Source organism: Chelon labrosus (genome assembly GCF_963514085.1).
Source record: "Chelon labrosus genome assembly, chromosome: 19".
NCBI lineage: Eukaryota > Metazoa > Chordata > Actinopteri > Mugiliformes > Mugilidae > Chelon > Chelon labrosus.
In genome coordinates, this window is record NC_140352.1 from 19,476,039 (window position 1) to 19,495,293 (window position 19,255).

The 19,255-nt window shown below is 41.3% G+C and overlaps 1 protein-coding gene across 1 annotated transcript; it reads left to right on the forward strand.

The window, feature by feature from the left end:
* Positions 1-533: 533 nt before the first annotated feature.
* Positions 534-10,128, forward strand: LOC311504742 (vesicular glutamate transporter 1-like; the record flags this gene model as incomplete). Its single annotated transcript, XM_084567999.1, has 13 exons — positions 534-950; positions 5,322-5,574; positions 6,185-6,303; positions 6,395-6,509; positions 6,601-6,688; positions 6,953-7,039; positions 7,391-7,527; positions 7,941-8,090; positions 8,280-8,412; positions 8,872-8,982; positions 9,098-9,225; positions 9,636-9,705; positions 9,839-10,128. Exons 1-13 carry the CDS (start codon positions 889-891, stop codon positions 10,126-10,128), a joined length of 1,743 nt encoding a protein of 580 aa, XP_084424125.1. The 5' UTR covers positions 534-888.
* Between the last annotated feature and the right edge of the window lie 9,127 nt (positions 10,129-19,255).

A 19,255-nucleotide genomic window follows, 5' to 3' on the forward strand; every position in this document is an offset into this window, starting at 1 on the left:
AGTCAAAGTATTAAACAGTTCTCACATCCATGTGTCAGAGCTCCCAGTGATAATTCGATATAACAGCCCTGCCCCTGTTGTTAAAGCGCACAGGACGCACAAGATATGCTGAGATCAACGCACAACAAAGTAAAACCACAAAACCTGGAGCCTGCCTCACCCCCACCCCCACCCCCAAGCCTTGTATTCATGTTATCTAGTGCGCCCTTATACTCCCCTTTAATGCAATCTCTGGTCACAAATAACCGCAGAATCACCCGCAATCACTGCAGCGTCCGGAGAAGAGCGCGCACATCCCGTCTTACAAATACCTGGGAACCCAGCTGATATGCTTCGATCGGACGGTGTTTACTCTAACTCCCTCCATTCAAGGCTTGTGCGCTCCGAGAATAGCCGCTGCTTGGACTGTCGGTGCTTAAAACGCCGGTTTGCGTGGAAGGAAGTGACATGCCACCTTCCACTCACTACACACACTTGGAAAGATTAGCGCGCAGGCGGCAGTAATCTGTTTTCAGGACCACGGCCAGAGGCACCGTTTGGCCATGAATCCTGTCGAAAGTTGCCCTCATCGCGCTGTCAACCTTTTGGGACACCGGAGAGTGTGAAGAAGTTCGTTTTGGACGTTAAGGAATGTGGCAAAGTTGGACTGAAAATGTTTGCCCGGTTGATTTTATATAAAGACACCTGAGGTAAATTAAATCTCCGGACAATCGGTGTCGTTGACTATAGGTTCACAGGAAACTGTGGATTAAGAAGTCTGGTAACCTAGTACAATATATATATATATTTTTTATGTGAACACGAAGCGGAGGGAGCACAGGAGAAGGTTGTGCGCTCAGTCGGGAGCGCGCAAAGACTGCACACTGGTCCGGTCCTGGAGTCGTGAGGATGGAGATCCGGCCGGACAGGTTTAAGGCCGTGGCAGCCAAGACTCTCGGGAAAATATACGGGTATGTAAAATCAATGCACCTAGAAAACAGCCCGACCTTTAATGTCACAAAGAAAGTTTATAAATGTGCACTTATTCTCGACACCTGCGGGAGGGTCATTGCCTAATGTTTCTGAAACATGATCTAATAAGTATCTTGAGAGGATAAGAGAAGAAGAGAAGATCAGGATGTCTAGGGGCCCGGAAAACCTGGCACATCTGTCTCCATAGTAAATACGATTGAATCTAACACATGGCAAGGGCATTCACAATGACTCCATTTGGAAAGGACTGCTGGATATAATATATGATTATCAAAAGTTGAAAGTATTTTCTGTGAGCGCACACACGCTCTGGAGCCTGCAAAGTCTCCTTCACACGCAGTGCTAAGTAAATTATCTTCCCTTGCTTCCCAGGGACAAAAACCGAATTAAATTTCATTTTAGGCACAAACTGTTCCATCAGTGTAAAACGAAGCGCTGGATCGATAGCCGGGATCCATCTCTTCCTGGCTTCTCTGCAGTGATGTCACATTGTCAAATTACAGAAACCCCGTCACAGTTTCATCCGCAGTTTGCTGACTGAGCAGTCGAGCATTATGTTCAGTTTACACCACGCACAGATGAGATGTTTGATAAAAGTGTGTCTTAAACCGTGTGTTTAGCGCAAAGCGAACTCTAGAGGCCTGTCACATCTGTCATTACTGGACGGTAATCTCAGGAAGACTCGTATCATCCTTAGCTCTAGTAAAGGCTCCAACTTTTTCAGAACTAAAAATTTGGATTTCCAACAGCAGAGCAACAAATCTGTGTTGGATCAAGCTCGGAACGTGGCACACAATTTTTTAGTGTGACTTTGTAAACTTTTTATTCTCCTCTTAGTATCAAGTTGCTAAGACACAACGCAGAAATTGAATGTGTGAGGCGGCCTTAAGCCCGGCTAGTGATCTGAAAGCAAGGAGGTATTGATGGAGTCCCCTTTCTTTCTCTCGGGATTTGATGCACCGTCTAAACACTTAAATCCTCTCCAGAAATAGCCTCTCCCCGTCCAAGCTGTCGGCCCACGTAAATCCCTGCAGGCCGTACACCTTGGCCACTTCCCTCTCTCCTCTTAAGTAGCCCGATAGCTCGTCACTGTGTCCCTTCCCCCCCTTTAGGGCGTCTAGCATGCAGGATTAGGCCTCTCGGCCTGCGGCAGAGAGCGCGCAGCGGCCTGTCATTTCCGCGGAGCGCACGTGCTCTCAGGTACTCCCTTGGTACCTTGCAGCTGTGCGTAAAGCGCACCGGCTTGTTCTCCAGTCCTGCTCTCTGCACGCAACAGTCACTAACTGGCGCACAGAGGGAAATGCAGACAGAAAGATGGCTGTGTATTTACTTCTTCTCTGTTCTTCAGACATCATAACATAATTTTACGGATCTGCCACCAACTGACATCCTGTCATCCATTCAGCCACTAAACTTAAAATACTGTGCGTAAATTTACCAGAATAATCTAGGCTGGGTAAAGTTTAGTAATCAACTCTGTATGAGGACAGAATCCTGCCTTCCAGTGCATGCTTTGCCATGACTGGTTTATCTAGAGATTCCAAATGAAAATGTTCTCTTTTTCAAATTATGTCCAAAATACTTTGTAAAAATGTACACTAGATATCTATCTGTAACATTTTGTGTTACTAGACAGAGTTCATGGAGTTCTGGAGGAGCTTCCCAAGCTTTCCAACAATCAGTTATTTGATTCTCTCTTATCCAATCAATGATTCCAAGCTGATGACTCAACTCTGAACTGCCCTGACATTTGTCCTTGGTGTATGAATTAAGAGATTAACCTGGAGATAGGACCGGGTGTACTCACTCGAGCAAGGACGGGAATGTGAATTCAACTTTCTTACATTTAATCAAGATTCAAGGCTGTCTGCAGTTTAGTTAGATTTCTCTGCCGGTTCGCTCCAGCCAGACCTTTCATCACGGTTTGATTAGAGCAACCAGGAGAAGGTCAGGTCGCTTGTAAGGATTACGACGGATTTTCCTTAACTCAGGGTCAGTCGTGAAAAGTCACTGCAACAGATCTGGCATGTGATTAAAAAGATGTGAGAGAGCAGGTATTTTATATTGCACAGAGCATCGCGTGCACTATATCTGAACACCAGGGAAATAAATTGGTGTTAAGACAGAAACGCTGCGAATTGTGTGTGAGACTCGGCAGGAGTCAGGGGAGCTGCTGGTAAAAGGCAGAGTTAAAAGATGAGGAGGAGACAGGAAGAATGAAGAGAGGGGCCCGCCCAGACGAAAATAGTCCAAGAGAGCTGGAGATATTAATAATTTAACGGTGAGAATCATTAATACTTGATCAGTGTTGAAGATTGTTGGAACCCCTGCTTACAGTAACTAACAGCGCACGAATGCCTCATTTCCCAGTTACTGTTGGAGGTTTTAAGTGAATCCTCTGGACAGTTTTGTTGGCAGGAAGACAAATGCTATTATTGGAGCTATTTTGTGACTTGATGTGTTAGTGTTCGTGTTATTTCTATGTCTCCACAGGAAATAGACAGCTGTGGACATATAGGCTTAGATGACTGACAAAACCTGCAGAATAGACCCCTACTGAATTATTTGATAGGCTCGGCCTGCGCTACAGAAGTAACATGTAAAGGCTTGTATCACAACGTTAACAAACACTTAATGCTTTTGACTCTCCGAGCATCTTTTCAGTGGCATCCAGTCTCTCTAGACTTACAATTATCTTTTGTTTAATAAACACGTCCTGCTTCCTACTACCTGACTGGTAGACACACATAGACGACATGAAAACTGAATCCAGATGTCGTGCTTGCTAACCTTTAAATGTATCTATCAGATGTCAGGTTTCATTTATTCATATGGCTGCAGTACATAATGCATCCAAACTATACTCCCTTTTCGTCTTTCTTTCCAAGATGGTCACCGTTGGCGACTGCTAAGAGCTAAGAATTATAGTACACCCGAATGTGTTTTTTTTGTTCTTTTTTCCCACTAAAGATCACAGAAGTTAAAAGATCAGTCTCCGTGCTAGCAGGTTGACAAATGATACCATCTTCTATTCAGTTTCACATTATGTTGCAATCTGCAAATCAAAAAAATCTAAATCAATGGGCTACTGCAAAATTCTTCTACAAAGACATTTTCTGCGATAATCTATTGTCCTCTGACAGATTCAGAACATCTGACCTAAAGATGTTGCTACGAGCCTATAATGATCACATGAGGGATCTGTGTCTGGAAATATGTTTCAGTGCAAACAATCTACCTGTCCTTTAACTGAAAAATAATATGTCTCACGCAGACTGAGGAGGAATGAATCTGTTTTCAGGTGTCTGATCGTGATCCCTTACCCTATATCATCCTACCATGTGCATTACAAGTGTTCCAAAAAGCTTCTGAGTTGCAGCCTGCTCACATGTTCGTTGTGAATCTCTTGACAATATGACCTTAAATTACATTTACCAGACAAAAGCCTATGGGGGGTCAGTTTTTAATTTGCACATATATTAAACGTGAAAGTGTGCATAAAAACCAAAGCTGTAATTTATAGTAAAAGAGGCTCTGTCCTCCATCAGCTGCACCCACAATGTTCTAGTCTGATCTCAGAACTCAGCATTGCTCATGTCATGTTTAATAAATGACTGCTGCGGGTAGATACATATTTGATGCTTGTTAGACTGGAGGCTGGCAGAGGTCACGGCTTCTCAGGGTTTCTCTGCAAGCCATGAAAGGAAGAGGAGCACCGGGGCTCCACTCGCACTCCGCTGTCGGCCAGTTCTGTCAGGAGGGGGACGTCTGCATCACAAAAAAATACTCAGTGTATTAACACCTTGACGAGACGAGTCAAAGATCTTTCCAACAAACATCAGTGATGCGAGGCCAGCGGAGAACTGTGCTGGCTGCGTCTTGTTAACTGGAGTTACCAGTCAAATTGACAGCGAGAAAGATTGTCTGAACATCGAGATTCGTGCTCTTTTATCCAGCTGAGCTGTCAGCCAACAAGCCCTTCACAGTAGGATCTGTTTTCAGCGTGGCAGCGAGAGACTGGGAAACCTCTGGCTCACCTTCTAACTGATTCCTCTGAAAGCAAATAGACAATGTAGAGAAAGTAAGCCAAACAAAAGCTGAGATATTTCCTGTCTGTTTTGCTGAAATGAAACCGCAGACTTTATCTTATTATCTGGAGGACTTTCTGAAATGTAATTAACTGTAATTAAGCTGTGTTTTGTCAAGATTTATTATGAGGCAGAATATTGAGACTGCAAATGTTCCTAGATCGCATTGAAAAGTAATATTTTAACTGATATATAAAGGGCCAACCAGGTGACTTTAGTAGAGACTACCCTATACATGAATTCCCTCGCTCCTTCCAACAGAGCTCTTGAGAAGAAACAGGAAAATGGCGAGACCATCGAGCTGTCGGCGGAGGGCCGGCCGGAGCTGGTGGAGGAGAAGGAGATGCCCGTGGTGGACTGCACGTGCTTCGGCCTGCCCAGGCGCTACATCATCGCGATCCTCTCGGGTCTCGGCTTCTGCATCTCCTTCGGTATCCGGTGCAACCTGGGCGTGGCCATCGTCAGCATGGTCAACAGCCACACCATCTACAGAGACAACAAGGAGGTCATAGTGGTGAGTGACGGAAGGAAGCTGGCCTTTTCACTAAAGTGAAAAATTCAACGACAGCAAGGAAAAATAACTAATATTGTGTCTCCAGGCTATTAGTGTTTTAGATACGTTTTGGGTAAACACATATGTGGACACCTCTAACCTCTGCTGCATGTTCCATCAGGTCTCAAGGATCAAGTCTTAAATGAATGTAGTTAGTAGTGTAAAGCTTTTCCAGTGGTGAAAATGTCTGCTTTGAGAAAGTTGTTTTCCAATTAAGGGAAATCTTCATGCCGAGTCATTCGGTGATACAGTATGTTTGACTGCTGTGTGCCATTCTTGCAGTGTCATAATGAATCTTACACATCTTGGTGATGAAAACCGAAAGTGGAAGGTCAAACTGAGTTAGTAAAAGGACACATGTAGAAATGCTTGTGACTGTTCAGTAGGTGTCACTGGAGGACCGTGTCTCTTGTTTCATCTTTTCATCTTAGCTGCTGGTTGTTCCACATAATCTAATGTCTGGCTTTAGATGCCATATGCTCTGTTACATCTAATCTATAGTTTGTGGTGCTAAAGAGCTAATTCAAGTGCAGATTCATAATTCTAAATTGCATATTGTCTGCCTCAACAGAAAGCGCAGTTCGACTGGGATCCGGAAACAGTGGGAATGATCCACGGTTCATTCTTCTGGGGATACATAGTGACCCAAATCCCTGGAGGGTTCATCTGCCAAAAGTTTGCAGCAAACAGGTATGCTGGGCCACACATAACACTACTGTGTGCAGGACTGAATCATACGGCATATTAGACATCCATTTCCTTTATGTTCTTTCTGTTTCAGAGTGTTTGGCTTTGCTATAGTGGCCACGTCTTGCTTGAACATGCTCATCCCCTCAGCAGCGCGGGTGCACTTTGGCTGTGTTATCATTGTCAGGGTGTTTCAAGGACTCGTCGAGGTGCTCCATGCGCAGCATTTCTATTTACATGTTGTATTTTAAACTGCTTTTCATGATTTTAATTCCTATCTATAACCCCCGTACTCAACAGGGAGTTTCATATCCGGCCTGTCACGGTATTTGGGCCAAATGGGCACCGCCTCTTGAAAGAAGTCGTCTGGCCACGACAGCTTTCTGTGGTAAGTTTCTGTTCCCTGTAACCCTTTCCCTCTGTCCTGAAGCAATACATTTTCATTAAAAATTACTTTTAGAAAATGAATCCGCAACCATTTTCAACCAAAAAATGCGTTGCTACTTATCTTTGTCACACATGACAGCAGATGAAAATTTTGCCAGTTTCACACATAATCTTGGACTCGTCGCATTTTTCACATTTTAGAAGCTCATGATGATTCTAAATACGTGTACATGTAGCCCTAAACCAAATGTTATTCCTCTGTCAGGTTCTTACGCTGGTGCTGTCATTGCCATGCCGTTAGCTGGGATCCTTGTGCAGTACTCAGGATGGTCATCTGTCTTCTACGTCTATGGTGAGTGACCTTTGACACTCTGCCTCCATTTCAAAGCATTCAGAATTTATATTTGTTTGTTTTGAAATTTTGAAGCAAGGTTTTCAACTTGAGAAGATGCACATTGCCTCTTGCAGTGAGATATAGCAACTGCTGATAGAATGAAAATCTGCAAGCTCACAGTAACACAGAATACAACACCTACTGAAATGGCATGCACAGGAAAACCACAGCAGGCCAAGACTATAAAAATAAGTAAATCTAAAAACAGGACATATTTTCACTTCTCCGCCAGAGAAGCTGCAATGTTTGTTCTTTTTAACCTCCCTTTTATGTTTTCACACCTGCTCTGCTCATTTTCTTCTCCTCCAGGAACTTTTGGTATCATGTGGTACTGCTTTTGGATCCTGGTGTCATACGAGAGTCCAGCAGCCCACCCCACCATCACCGATGAGGAGAGGAAATATATTGAAGAGAGCATTGGCGAGTCATCCCAGCAGGCAGTAACGGTCAGAGCGTGCAGCGGAAATCTGAGGCACAATAACATCTAAACATGACAGTCTGTCTCGGTCTGCCCATGAACACACTTTGTTTCACTCAAAAAATGAAATGACTATGAATGTGTGACAGTAGGAAATGTGATGAGATGATAAACATGAGCTGAGTCAGAAACACGCGCTCACATTTAGAAGTGGTTTATTAGCGGTCATCACTTCTGTGGCTGCATTCAAGCTAAACTAACAAAGTTCCACCCCACCCCTCCGCTTACTGATCACACTTCTAGTTTCTCGAGTTTTTATAACAACCTCAACTAATTAATTATATAGTCAAGTAAACTACTTATCATGTGTGTTTGCAAGTGTATCAGAGGTCTAAGAACGTCATAATAAAATCCCTGAATTTAGTCGTTTTTCTCTTGCAGAAGTTCAACACACCGTGGAGAGCCTTCTTCACCTCCATGCCGGTGTACGCCATTATCGTGGCCAATTTCTGCAGAAGCTGGACTTTCTACCTGCTCCTCATCAGCCAGCCTGCGTACTTTGAGGAGGTGTTTGGGTTCGAGATTAGCAAGGTGACTAAAAACCAAACGCGTGCAGGGTTTGGAGCAAAAGTTTTCCACGCACGCGATAGAATGTGATCGCGCACAATAGAACGTGATAGAATTTCTGCTGATCGTGTTTGGTGATTACTCAGCTTCCCCAGAGGCCTCAGATCTGCTGCATATAATTACTCCCCTGCCCTCCCTCTTTCTCTGATCTAGGTGGGCATTGTGTCTGCGCTCCCCCATCTGGTTATGACCATCATCGTGCCCATCGGCGGTCAGCTCGCCGACTATCTGCGCACTAACCAAATCATGACCACCACCAATGTCAGGAAACTCATGAACTGTGGAGGTGAGAAAGGGCCACAGTGAAGAAAAAATGCAAGACCAGAACTAGCATATGTGTGGTGAACATATGCACGTATTCTGGTTAACAATATTTTCAGATATGACCATGTAGACTATAGATATAATTAGTCTGCTGACTCAGTCATGTAAACTTTAAAGAATGCGCAGTGGCTGATTCTGTAGTGAGAAAACATTTTCTGTATAAAGCGAAAGATGATTCACTTCTCTAAAGCAGAACATCTGCTTCTGTCGGCTATTTCTGAACTACAGAAATTGACACCAAAATGAAGTGGTGAGGAATACAGTCTACATGTTGCCTAGCAACTTGAGATAACTATCAACTGCAGTTGAGAAAAGAAAGTCGTGGACAAAAATGGATTTCAGTTTAGTAAGCATTTAAAGTTAATGTATTAAATTCATTCTTGGTTTGTTTCTGCGCTCTTCCCTCTCTTATCTCCATTAGGGTTTGGCATGGAGGCTACCCTGCTGCTGGTGGTCGGATTCTCACACACAAAAGGTATTGCCATTACCTTCCTGGTCCTGGCAGTGGGCTTCTCTGGTTTTGCAATTTCAGGTGAAATATTCCTCAAGTCATTCTGCTTACAAATACTAATCGATTTATATTATTTTTTTTGTGCATGTATAACTTTATTTATTTATTTATTTATTTATTTATTATTCCTCATAAGGTTTCAATGTCAACCACCTGGACATTGCACCACGATATGCTAGTATCCTGATGGGTATTTCCAACGGTGTGGGCACGTTGTCTGGCATGGTTTGCCCTCTTATTGTGGGTGCCATGACGAAGCACAAGGTGAGAACCTATCGTGAATATGTGTGACTCCTAAATTCATTCAAATGTGTACGTGCAGTCAGCAATCTAGTCGTTAAAAAAAAAAAAAATGAAGTTCCCTTTTGTGACTTGGTGTGGTCAAAGAACATACAGTATTATCAGTCTCATATTAGCTATCTAAGACAACAGCAGAAGTGCTACTTCCTTCTTTTTAATTTTACCATTTTACCATTTCCATACAAGGAGATGTTTGTCAGTTTAATCCTGCACTGAATGGTGATCAGTGCACATGAGATTAAACAGTCCATGTGCACACTGGTGAATATGTTTTCCCCTTTAGTACGTGTTGATTTAAACGGAAACTAAAAGTTTTTCCTGCTCATAAACACACTACACACTTACACTAACTCTTACATTCTGCCCTTTGACAGACCCGTGAGGAGTGGCAGGGTGTGTTTCTCATTGCCTCGCTTGTTCATTATGGAGGTGTTATATTCTATGGTATGTACATTTCCTACTCAACCAGAGAAATAATACATATGCAGCAGCCTATTTATTATTCTGAATTCAGTAAAACATATTCTGTTACTGATTCTTGAAATTAACTATCTACATTCTTCTATGTGTGCTGCAGGCCTCTTTGCATCTGGAGAGAAGCAGGCTTGGGCCGAGCCAGAGCAGCTGAGCGACGAGAAATGCGGCATCCTGGATGAGGACGAGCTCGCAAATGAGACGGAGGAGCTGTATCGCACAAGTGGGGGAGGAGGCTACGGAGCCATGAACCAGGGGTCAGACCCTAACGGAGGAGGCATGGGAGGAGGAGGAGGCTGGGTGTCAGACTGGGACAAGACCGAGGAGTACGTCCAACCAGCTGGAACCAACAATTATCTTTATGGAGGAGAGGGTGACAGAGAGTTAACATAAAACCAGCAGGTCCTCTGCACACAGTGAGGCCGAAACTGTGAAATTCCACCTGATGGTGTGAAAAAACTTTGCGGGATTAAAAATGGAGCCTGCCCGGGGACACATTTCAGCAAACCTGACTGTGTTATCATAAATGAACTGAAGAGACTGCACAGTGGAGGTGAAGGCATTAGTAGATGTAAAGTGTGTGTTTGTGTGTGACTGCAGTCGTGTACCTTTGTGTGACAGACAGGAGTGTTTTAGGAATCGTCAGCCTTGTGGGAGGAAGGCTGCGCTTTAGGCCTGGTGTGGCTCTCGTTGATGTTTATTCGTTGTAATCATTGTAGAAGTTTCTCTATTAACTGACATGACTTAATTTGTATGTCTCTCACATCGTATTTGAATCACTCAAGATTACACACTTTAAAGCACATGCTGATCACAGAATTCTCTTGTTAGGTGGATACCTACTGAGTTTGTTTAAACGGTTTTAAATTTGTGAAACGGCAAGGTTTCCATGTTCGGACGTCTTGTTTCTTTCCTAAAATCAGTGTTCATTTTTGTCCTTAATCTGCACATTTTTAAGAAAAAGCATGTTGCTTGTGCCAATACAACAAAATATTTGGTTCTGTAGTATTGGTTTACATGATAATCGAACACCTGCAAATGTTACTGTACGCAGCTTTCTGTGAAGTCAAACTAGCCCACGGTAATATTTTTAAATGCAATTTTATTTCCTGGAGAGAAACTGCTTTATGCACAGTACATGGCCTCTAACCCGTCTGCCTGCTGACAAACCAAGGACTAAAAAGGTCTCGGATTCCAAGGGGCGTTATTGTCTAGCAAAATAACATCCGACTTCAAAATAGTTTCTTAGTTTAGAGACACTTTTACTTTTAGGTCTCTTTGATTTTCTTCAAAATACAACATCGATGCTAATTCATTTCCTTTACGTCTATTATAATGCATGCTTCATTAATGTTATTCTGTTTTGCTACTTTTGGACAACAGTTTCCTGTCAGCATAAAAACTGTGAACACATGCAAGACTCTGTTCTGCACCACACGCTCAAAGCTCAAAAACCACTGAGTCAAGTAAGGTAGCATTCTCATTTAAAGGCTAATTTGTGACAAGCTTTAATTCATTTTAAAGTGCTATAAAAATGAAGATATGTTAAATAATCAATAAACTGTCCAATTAAAACTAACACCAGTTAAAAAAAACTGTAAAAACGGACAATAAAACAGTGACATTTCCCTGTAAGCGAGCAACTCACTTTACTTTTGTTATTAGATGTTGTAATGTATCTAGCTAGCACCAAAATGAAATTAAAAAAATGTCCCTGTATTAGGTCATGGGATTTCATCGAGTGGAGTTCACTGATAGACTGAACATAACATGTTAGGATTTTTACAGTTTTTGTCTTTTTTCATTAAATCACTGTTAAATGTTTTGTTCTGGGTTGTAAACTTTAACTGAATATGTAAAAAAAAAAAAAAAAAAATCCTGTACATGTGAACATATTGTATAATAAAACCTAGAGGTGATTCTTCCTGCACCATTATTAGAGCTATTTTGGCAATTTAATGCCATTTCTCTTGCCGTTTTAATGTTTTGTCTTGATTTACCTCTGCTCCATGATTCAGCCACTAATAATGTCGGTCTAAACCCCCCGTGGGTTCATGTTACCCCTAATGCTGTTCTCCTCTCCCAACACCGTATTGATCACGAGCTAAAGTATAAGGAGAAAAGTAAAAATAGATTTCGATGGCACCAGGACGAGGGGCGAGAGGCTCAGGCATTCACTCTCACTGCTCTCCTCCGATCTCTCAAATCAGTGGGATTATCCCGCACCCATCTGCCAGTAAGAGAGAAAGAACGAGCGGGGAGGAGTGGTGGAACGCATTCATCATTGATACACGATAATACTGCAACACTACCTTCCTCGGTTCGTTTATTCCTTCGCATGGCATTAAGTTGCAAGAAGTGCAGAGGTGAAGGACGCAGCAAAGAAAGGTACAGAAGTGAGCATGCAGAATGGGGGAAGGGGAGCATTGGTGAGCAAACTATCAATCCCTTCTGTAATAAATTAAATAGCCAGTGTTGTGCATAGATGTATTACCTCACAACGAATATAAGAGGTGAAAATACTTCAAAATACAGTGAACAAAACACTGTAATTAGCTAATGACATTTTATCCTCCTAGGCATGCTAGTCAGTCTTTTATTTCATTTTATTTACATGTATTGAAGGATTTTGAAGTTGACCTTTGACCTTTTGGATTTAAAATGTCATGATTTCGTAATATTATCCTCTTTTCCATTTTGTCATGATTCTTATATGAAGAAGGTTTTATGAGGCCCCTGACCACATAGATCTTTACAGTTTAAATGAACTTTTCTGTCTGATAGGAATTTCCTTAAGTCGTGAATGCTCAGGAAAAACATTTTTATTTCTTGGAACACGGCATAAATTTCCTGAAATATTGCATTCACAAAAATGGGACGGATGTGAAGTTAAAGGTGAACATTTTTTCCAAATTTGAAGATGTTCAGGAGTAATAACGTGCATAGAAACTGACCGACAGCCTGAAAACATCACGCCAAAGGCCCCGGCTGTTGTCTCGTTGGCACAGAGGTATATAAATAGTAACTATGTCTTTATTGTTAGCAATTACAGGCGGCACAGTTGCATGGTTAGCACTTTTGCAGCACAGCAAGAAAGGTCTGGGTTTGATTCCAAATGGGGCCTTTTTGTGTGGAGTTTGCATGTTCCCCCCATGTCTGCGTGGGTTCTCTTTGGGTTCTCGGGCTTCCTCCTACTGTCCAAAGACATGGTGGTTAGGTTCATTGGTGATTCTACATTGTCTGTAGGTGTGCATGTGAGTGTGAATGATTGTCTGTGTCTCTGTGTTAGCCCTGCGACCGGTCCAGGATGTACCCCGCCCTGATGACAGCTGGGATAGGCTCCAGCTCCCGCAGGACCCTTCACAGGAACAAGCGGTTACAGAAGATGAAGAGATGGATGAAAGAATGAGTGGCGATACAGATCAGAGACTTGGTGAGTAAGACAGGGGTGTGCCTGAACTTGCAGTTATACTGGTAGGAACAACCTTTCTTTTCAGTCTAATTCATTGTAGAAAATACTTTATTAGTTACTTTCCCTCTCTAGTTTGTAAATACAGCAATATTTAGGTTAGGCTGAAAATACTTGGCTAACTACAAGGTTTCACTTACCCTCCTGTGTGCTCAGAGTTGGTATGGGCGTAAGGTACAAACAACGCATTCAGCGGGAATTTCAGTGTGATTTGCATTCCACAAACATTTTTGCTTCTTTTTTTTTCAGACTCGTGAATGTAGCTTTGTCAGCTTTTTGTAGGGTTTCAGGACAAAACTGCTACTTCTGTGCCATGAATGCCACAACTCAAACTAAACTCCAAAAATGAAAATTTCTTTCAAACTGTATTTTGACTCCTTGGCTTTTTCTGTGTGGGAGCATTCAAGATGTGAGACTGAGCACAATAAATTATGTCTGACTGGACTGAATCTGCTTTCTAAAGATGGAGTCACTAAAGATACCGCAGTGAAGGCCCGTCTTGTTATCAACAGAAATGGTGACCCAGTGTTCAACCTCGTGAGGTAGGTATTAGTGTTTTTATGCCTCTGTGAAATGCACTCCATTAAAAGGTGACATTACTGTCAGGAGAGAAGCACCAAATAAATGAAATCACTTAGCATGGATATGATCTTTAAAGCTTTTATTGTGCAGATATATATTGTCCATCATTTGCAAACATTGCTTACAAAAAATTGATTTGCATGATACTGATATGTTTATGAACTTTATGTTAGAGAAGGTTTTACAATGAGAGAATATTGTTGTTAATGTTTGCCAAAGACACATTCCACACTTTCAATGGTATTCACTGGAACAATATGTCATCCGAAATATAGTCAAAGAGAGTCCACTCTTATTTACCCGTTAGCTTTACGACTGTTATGCGAGTATGTAACAATCCTCAAATGTACATGACTATCAACTGGTTGAAAATAAAGCTTCCAAAAAGTCATTGCCACTCATTTAAGTAAAAATAAAAATAAAAACCAAAGCCAGGACTACACCTTTTATCATGTTGCATTTGTACAGAAACTTAAAAACATGTCTACAAGCCGATATCATTAAGATAAGATAAGATACTCCTTTATTTATACCACAGTGGGGAATATAATGGCTATTGTAAAGTGTACAGTACAAATACTTGTGTAAGTATGTATACAAATGAAAGAAAATGACAGAATAAACTGACATGTATAATAAGGAAAACACAAACACTCACATTATTGGGAGTATATGTACAATGAGCATTTAGCCGTGGAAAGATTTCCTCAAAGCATCTGAACAGAATGACTGACTAAAATACAGGACCACTTGTTGGCCTTACTGCTTAAAATGGATGTAAATGTAGGAAAAGTATTATGTATGATGATTATGAATAATATCAATGCTAAACATGTCTCCATGCCAGTCACACAGTCGATGTAAATTTTCAAGATCCCACAAATGTTGTTATTTATTCAGGGATCCATGCCCAAGAAACCCCTTTAAGTTACTGAGCTTTTACCAAACACCACTGGATTTCATGCAGAAAATTGTTTATTTCCTTAGCATGAGATTAAAATGACTTAGACCAGCTATATCTCTTCCTTTCTTTCCTCCACTACCTCAGATTCTTTGTCCTTCTTCCCTACTTCTTTTTTTCCTCCTTCTGCGTCCTCCTTTCCCGAAAAGTCTAAAGCGAATGTGTTGACGTGTAACTCACCTGAGGTTTGTCTCCTCTTACGGAGGAAATGGCGAACCACACGTACTACTACAAATAGAACCAGAGATAGAACCACCACTATGCACAACACAACAATGGAAACCACGGTCCATAGATTGGATCCATTATATTCTGAAACAGAGATACATAATAAATAATGTATGAACAATCTGTGACTGACACAATGTGATAACTTGACAAATGTGCTCAGTAATCTGCAGCCAAACTGAATTTGCGTTGGCAAAAGGTAAGGTGGCCTTAAAGGTATGTAATATGTTAGCCTGGACTTATTATGCTCTGGCAAACATCTGCAGGGCCAATCAAATTATTTGGGCAGACTTTAAGTGATGATGGACAGAAGAGTAACAGTGGAATAGTCATACAGAGCACCGTGAAGTTGAATTAGTTTACAACAAAATTGCCTTGATTGGTTGTAGGACTATTGGAATTACATCAAGAGATATTTCTTATCTGTTGAAACACGACCCGTGATGAAATCCCAATGGTGTGTTACCAGACTGGTATTCTGATATAAATTGAGTGTGGCTACACCAGGATAATAATAAGTACAATTCCAATAAAAACTGACAGTCAAGCGACAACCTTTGGAGAGTGAGTGTGTTGCTTCCAGCCAGTCATATGTCCTTATGCACTTTGGCTGCATTCCGACAAAATGTGAGAACGTGTCACCTTCCTACAGACTGATGCCTTATTTTACATTTAAAGAGGTGCTGTGACAATTTTTAATATTGTACTTCCATAAAGTTCAGGAGCTCACAGACAACCTGAATTTTCGTTCCTAGTACAGTGAAGATCCAAAGCCATATCATTTCTCAGAGCCATCCTGACCAGTACATGCCTACTTTAAAAAACTCCACATCTCACCTGTAACTTTGTTTCTGTGAAAGGTATAATTGGCAGAGTTTGTTGGTTGCTGTTTGCAATATTTAAACTTGTCCCTTTCTCTCCTGCTCAATGGCCGAAAAACTACATAGGAACTACACAGGCCAACCCCAGGAATGTCCTGAACATGGCGAAAACAATAGAAGGAAATGCAGGCAGAGGAGAGTGGCTCTGCAGATAAACTCCTTCCAGTCACAGCAGTAATAATACAGCGGTTCTCAGAATGATGACATTTGTCAGCAGAAACTTACCAACAGAAGCACTGGGATAAGACCTCATATTGTTCCACACAGCTCTACACCGATAAGTACCGCTTTCTGTTGGCTTCCTGTCGGAACTGACCCAGGACTGACCCGTTTTCTTGTAGTATCGATAAGATACACTGCTGGGGCAAGATGAGCAAGAGCACGTCATGTCATCTTGGAGTACCGCTGTGATGGGATGCTCTGAAAAGGACAACAAACAATGAGAAGACAGATTTTTAAAGACTTCTATGAAAGAAAAAAAAAAAGAACAATACACGAACACTCAAATGCAGTAAGAAGTTAGGTGAATACCTGTAACAAACACTTCTTGACTGTCTGAAGTCACATTCCTTGGGGGCCCACCAGTGGTGGCCCTGTATGTGAAGACAGCATTACACTTATAGTTTCCCTTTGCAGAATCTGTCACATTAGGGATTTTATAGGTCGATTCACCACCTTCCACAATGACCGCATCATTCATGTAGAAAACAGTATGGCTTATTTGATCTGTGCCCCAGACCATGCACCTCAGAGTCAGACTCTCTCCAACTACAGCAGGGTAGGGATACATTTCCATAAGTACATGCTTATCTGAAAGAAAATGTTGGTCTGATTAGTTTAGCTCCTGTAATTTAAAAGAATGAACTCTGAGGACGGTACAGTACAGTACTGACTATTTTAAGTTGTGAAGCATGTTAATATCAGTTTAAGGGAATAATTTCATGTGATGATTAAATACATTTTAACTGTTGGGACTAAGTGACTGTGTTTACTCAGTGAGATCTGCTGTCAAATATAATACACTGAATATGTCAAAACTGTAAATGTTAAACATGAAACACTAAGAAAAATGTTATTAGGATTTACAGCAGCTCATTAAATGCATACCTGAGGTCTGAAGAGTGATTTGGTTACTTCTCACTTCTTTAGTTTTACTAGTGCACCAGATAATGGTCTCAGGGAGTTTCAGTCTTGTTTCAAAGACATGACTCTGACTGCCCTCCTGCACCTTCTTCAAGATAATTCTGTACATCTTGTTTCCCTTGTAAGACCAGCACAACCATCCTTCCAGACCATCGTCGTTATTAATCATCAGGTTAACTGAACTACCTCTCGGCATCACTGGCTGGCCTGAATGGATGGTGAGTGAGGCACTGGGAGTGAAATCTGAAAAGTAGATAAATATATTACAAGACTTTAGATCTTAGATGTTTTCAACAGAACTATGATCGTTCATGTGGTTCATTTACCGGAGATATCCATGGTGAAAGCCTCACTCTTTTGTCCATTGCTCTCACATTGGTAAGAGCCCGAGTCACTGGAGCTGGCAATTGGTATCTTCATGTATTTTCCTGTGTGTCCTAGATTCATGTTGTTGAAGTACCATTGTACTGTGTTCTCATTTGTAGCGTTGTCACACGTCAAATAAACCAAGTCTCCAGTGAAGATCTGGTTTAATGTGGTTGATAATTTTACTAAAAAGGCAGAGGAACAGAAAAACAATTTGAGTTGGACAGCTGCCCTTTCTTTCCCCCCATTGCTCTGAAATTAAACAAAAAGTTGTTGTGCATGGTTATTACTGCTAACATGTAATCGGAGAAAGAATAAGTGAATACTGATTACCTTGTGGCTGACACCTTACCAGGACTGTGAACACTGTAACCAAATTTAAAGTTATTGGTTATTCTTTAATTCAACTTTCATGAGAAAATAAAACACATTTGGCATTAGTTCCTGCCATTTAGCAGATATGAAGTCCAAATTCAAAATGGTGATTCACAAAATCGGATTTTTTTCCATTGCTTTTATTTCCATGTGATCAAAATTTTTACAATACATTGATTATTAATTCATATTTGTGCATGCGATGGAAAAATATCATGCCATATTTTGTGCTGCATACAGTTTAACACTTTGAATCTGCTACCATTAGAAAAATGATTAAATATGAACAGTGTTATATAGCACAGCATTTATAAATAATTTTGTTCAATATTCAAGAGGTTTATTCTCTTAAACACAGGAAATGTTACACTGAGCAATGAAATTCTTACTTTGTGAGTTCCCTTCACAAAACTAAAATAAACAACTAAACTAGACTAAAATAAATGAAATAAACTTGAAGCATGAACAAATAAAATAAGTGAGTAAGAGCATAAGGTGCAATTAGTTGTGCAAAATTGTCACAGTGGTAGGACATTCGGAATATAAGATTTATTGTATTTTATTGTAATAAGTTATAAGTTATCATCACATCAGTAATTAATTTTTCATTTATTAATTTTTTTGTAACCGCTTGTCCTCTGGAGGGTCATGGGGAGCCTGGAGCCTATCCCAGCTGTCATTGGGCAAGAGGCGGGGTACACCCTGGACAGGTTGCCAGTCTATCACAGATATCCAGACATCACAGAACCTAAGGAGCATGTCTTTGGACAGTGGGAGGAAGCTGGAGTACCTGGAGAGAACCCACGGAGACACAGGGAGAACATGCAAACTCCACACAGAAAGGCCCTGTTGGCCCGGATTCGAACCCGGGACCTTCACGCCGTGAGGCATCAGTGCAGCAATGTTTCCGTGTCACCTGTAGTGCCCCCTGGAGATGTAATGTCACGCAACTTGATGAGCGTCTACACAATATTTGGATTGTGGACAGATTGTGTATGCCAAATTTTATGAAGTTAGCTAGTTTGCAGTATTTTAAATATTGAAATGTTGCCCACTAGAGACCAAGGGTCACAAAGTTTGGGGTGCTTGTACAGAATCATATTATTATCAATTATATGATGTTTGGGTATATACTTCACAAAATATTAGCGTTGGACTTATACTGTGCCACGCCATAAAAAAATAATTAGCCATTAACTTTGTAATCAGTAACCCTACTAAAGTTCTCTTGAAGAATTTTCATTATCTTTGTCCATAAATGATTCATGCCAAGTTTGGTGAGAATTGGATGAACGGGCTAGGAGGAGTTGATTTTGCTTTGAGGTGCAATTCTTTCAAAATGGCGGAAAACAATGGCACACGGAAACGGGCGTGGCCTAGTCCATTAGAACCAGTGCTATGTAAGGAATCAGAGGGAGAAAGAATTTTGTTTCTGGGGCACACGGTTCTGGAGATATGAGCCAAAACGTAAATTGGCTTATTATAGCCCCACCTAGCTGTAGGCATGTGTGTTGA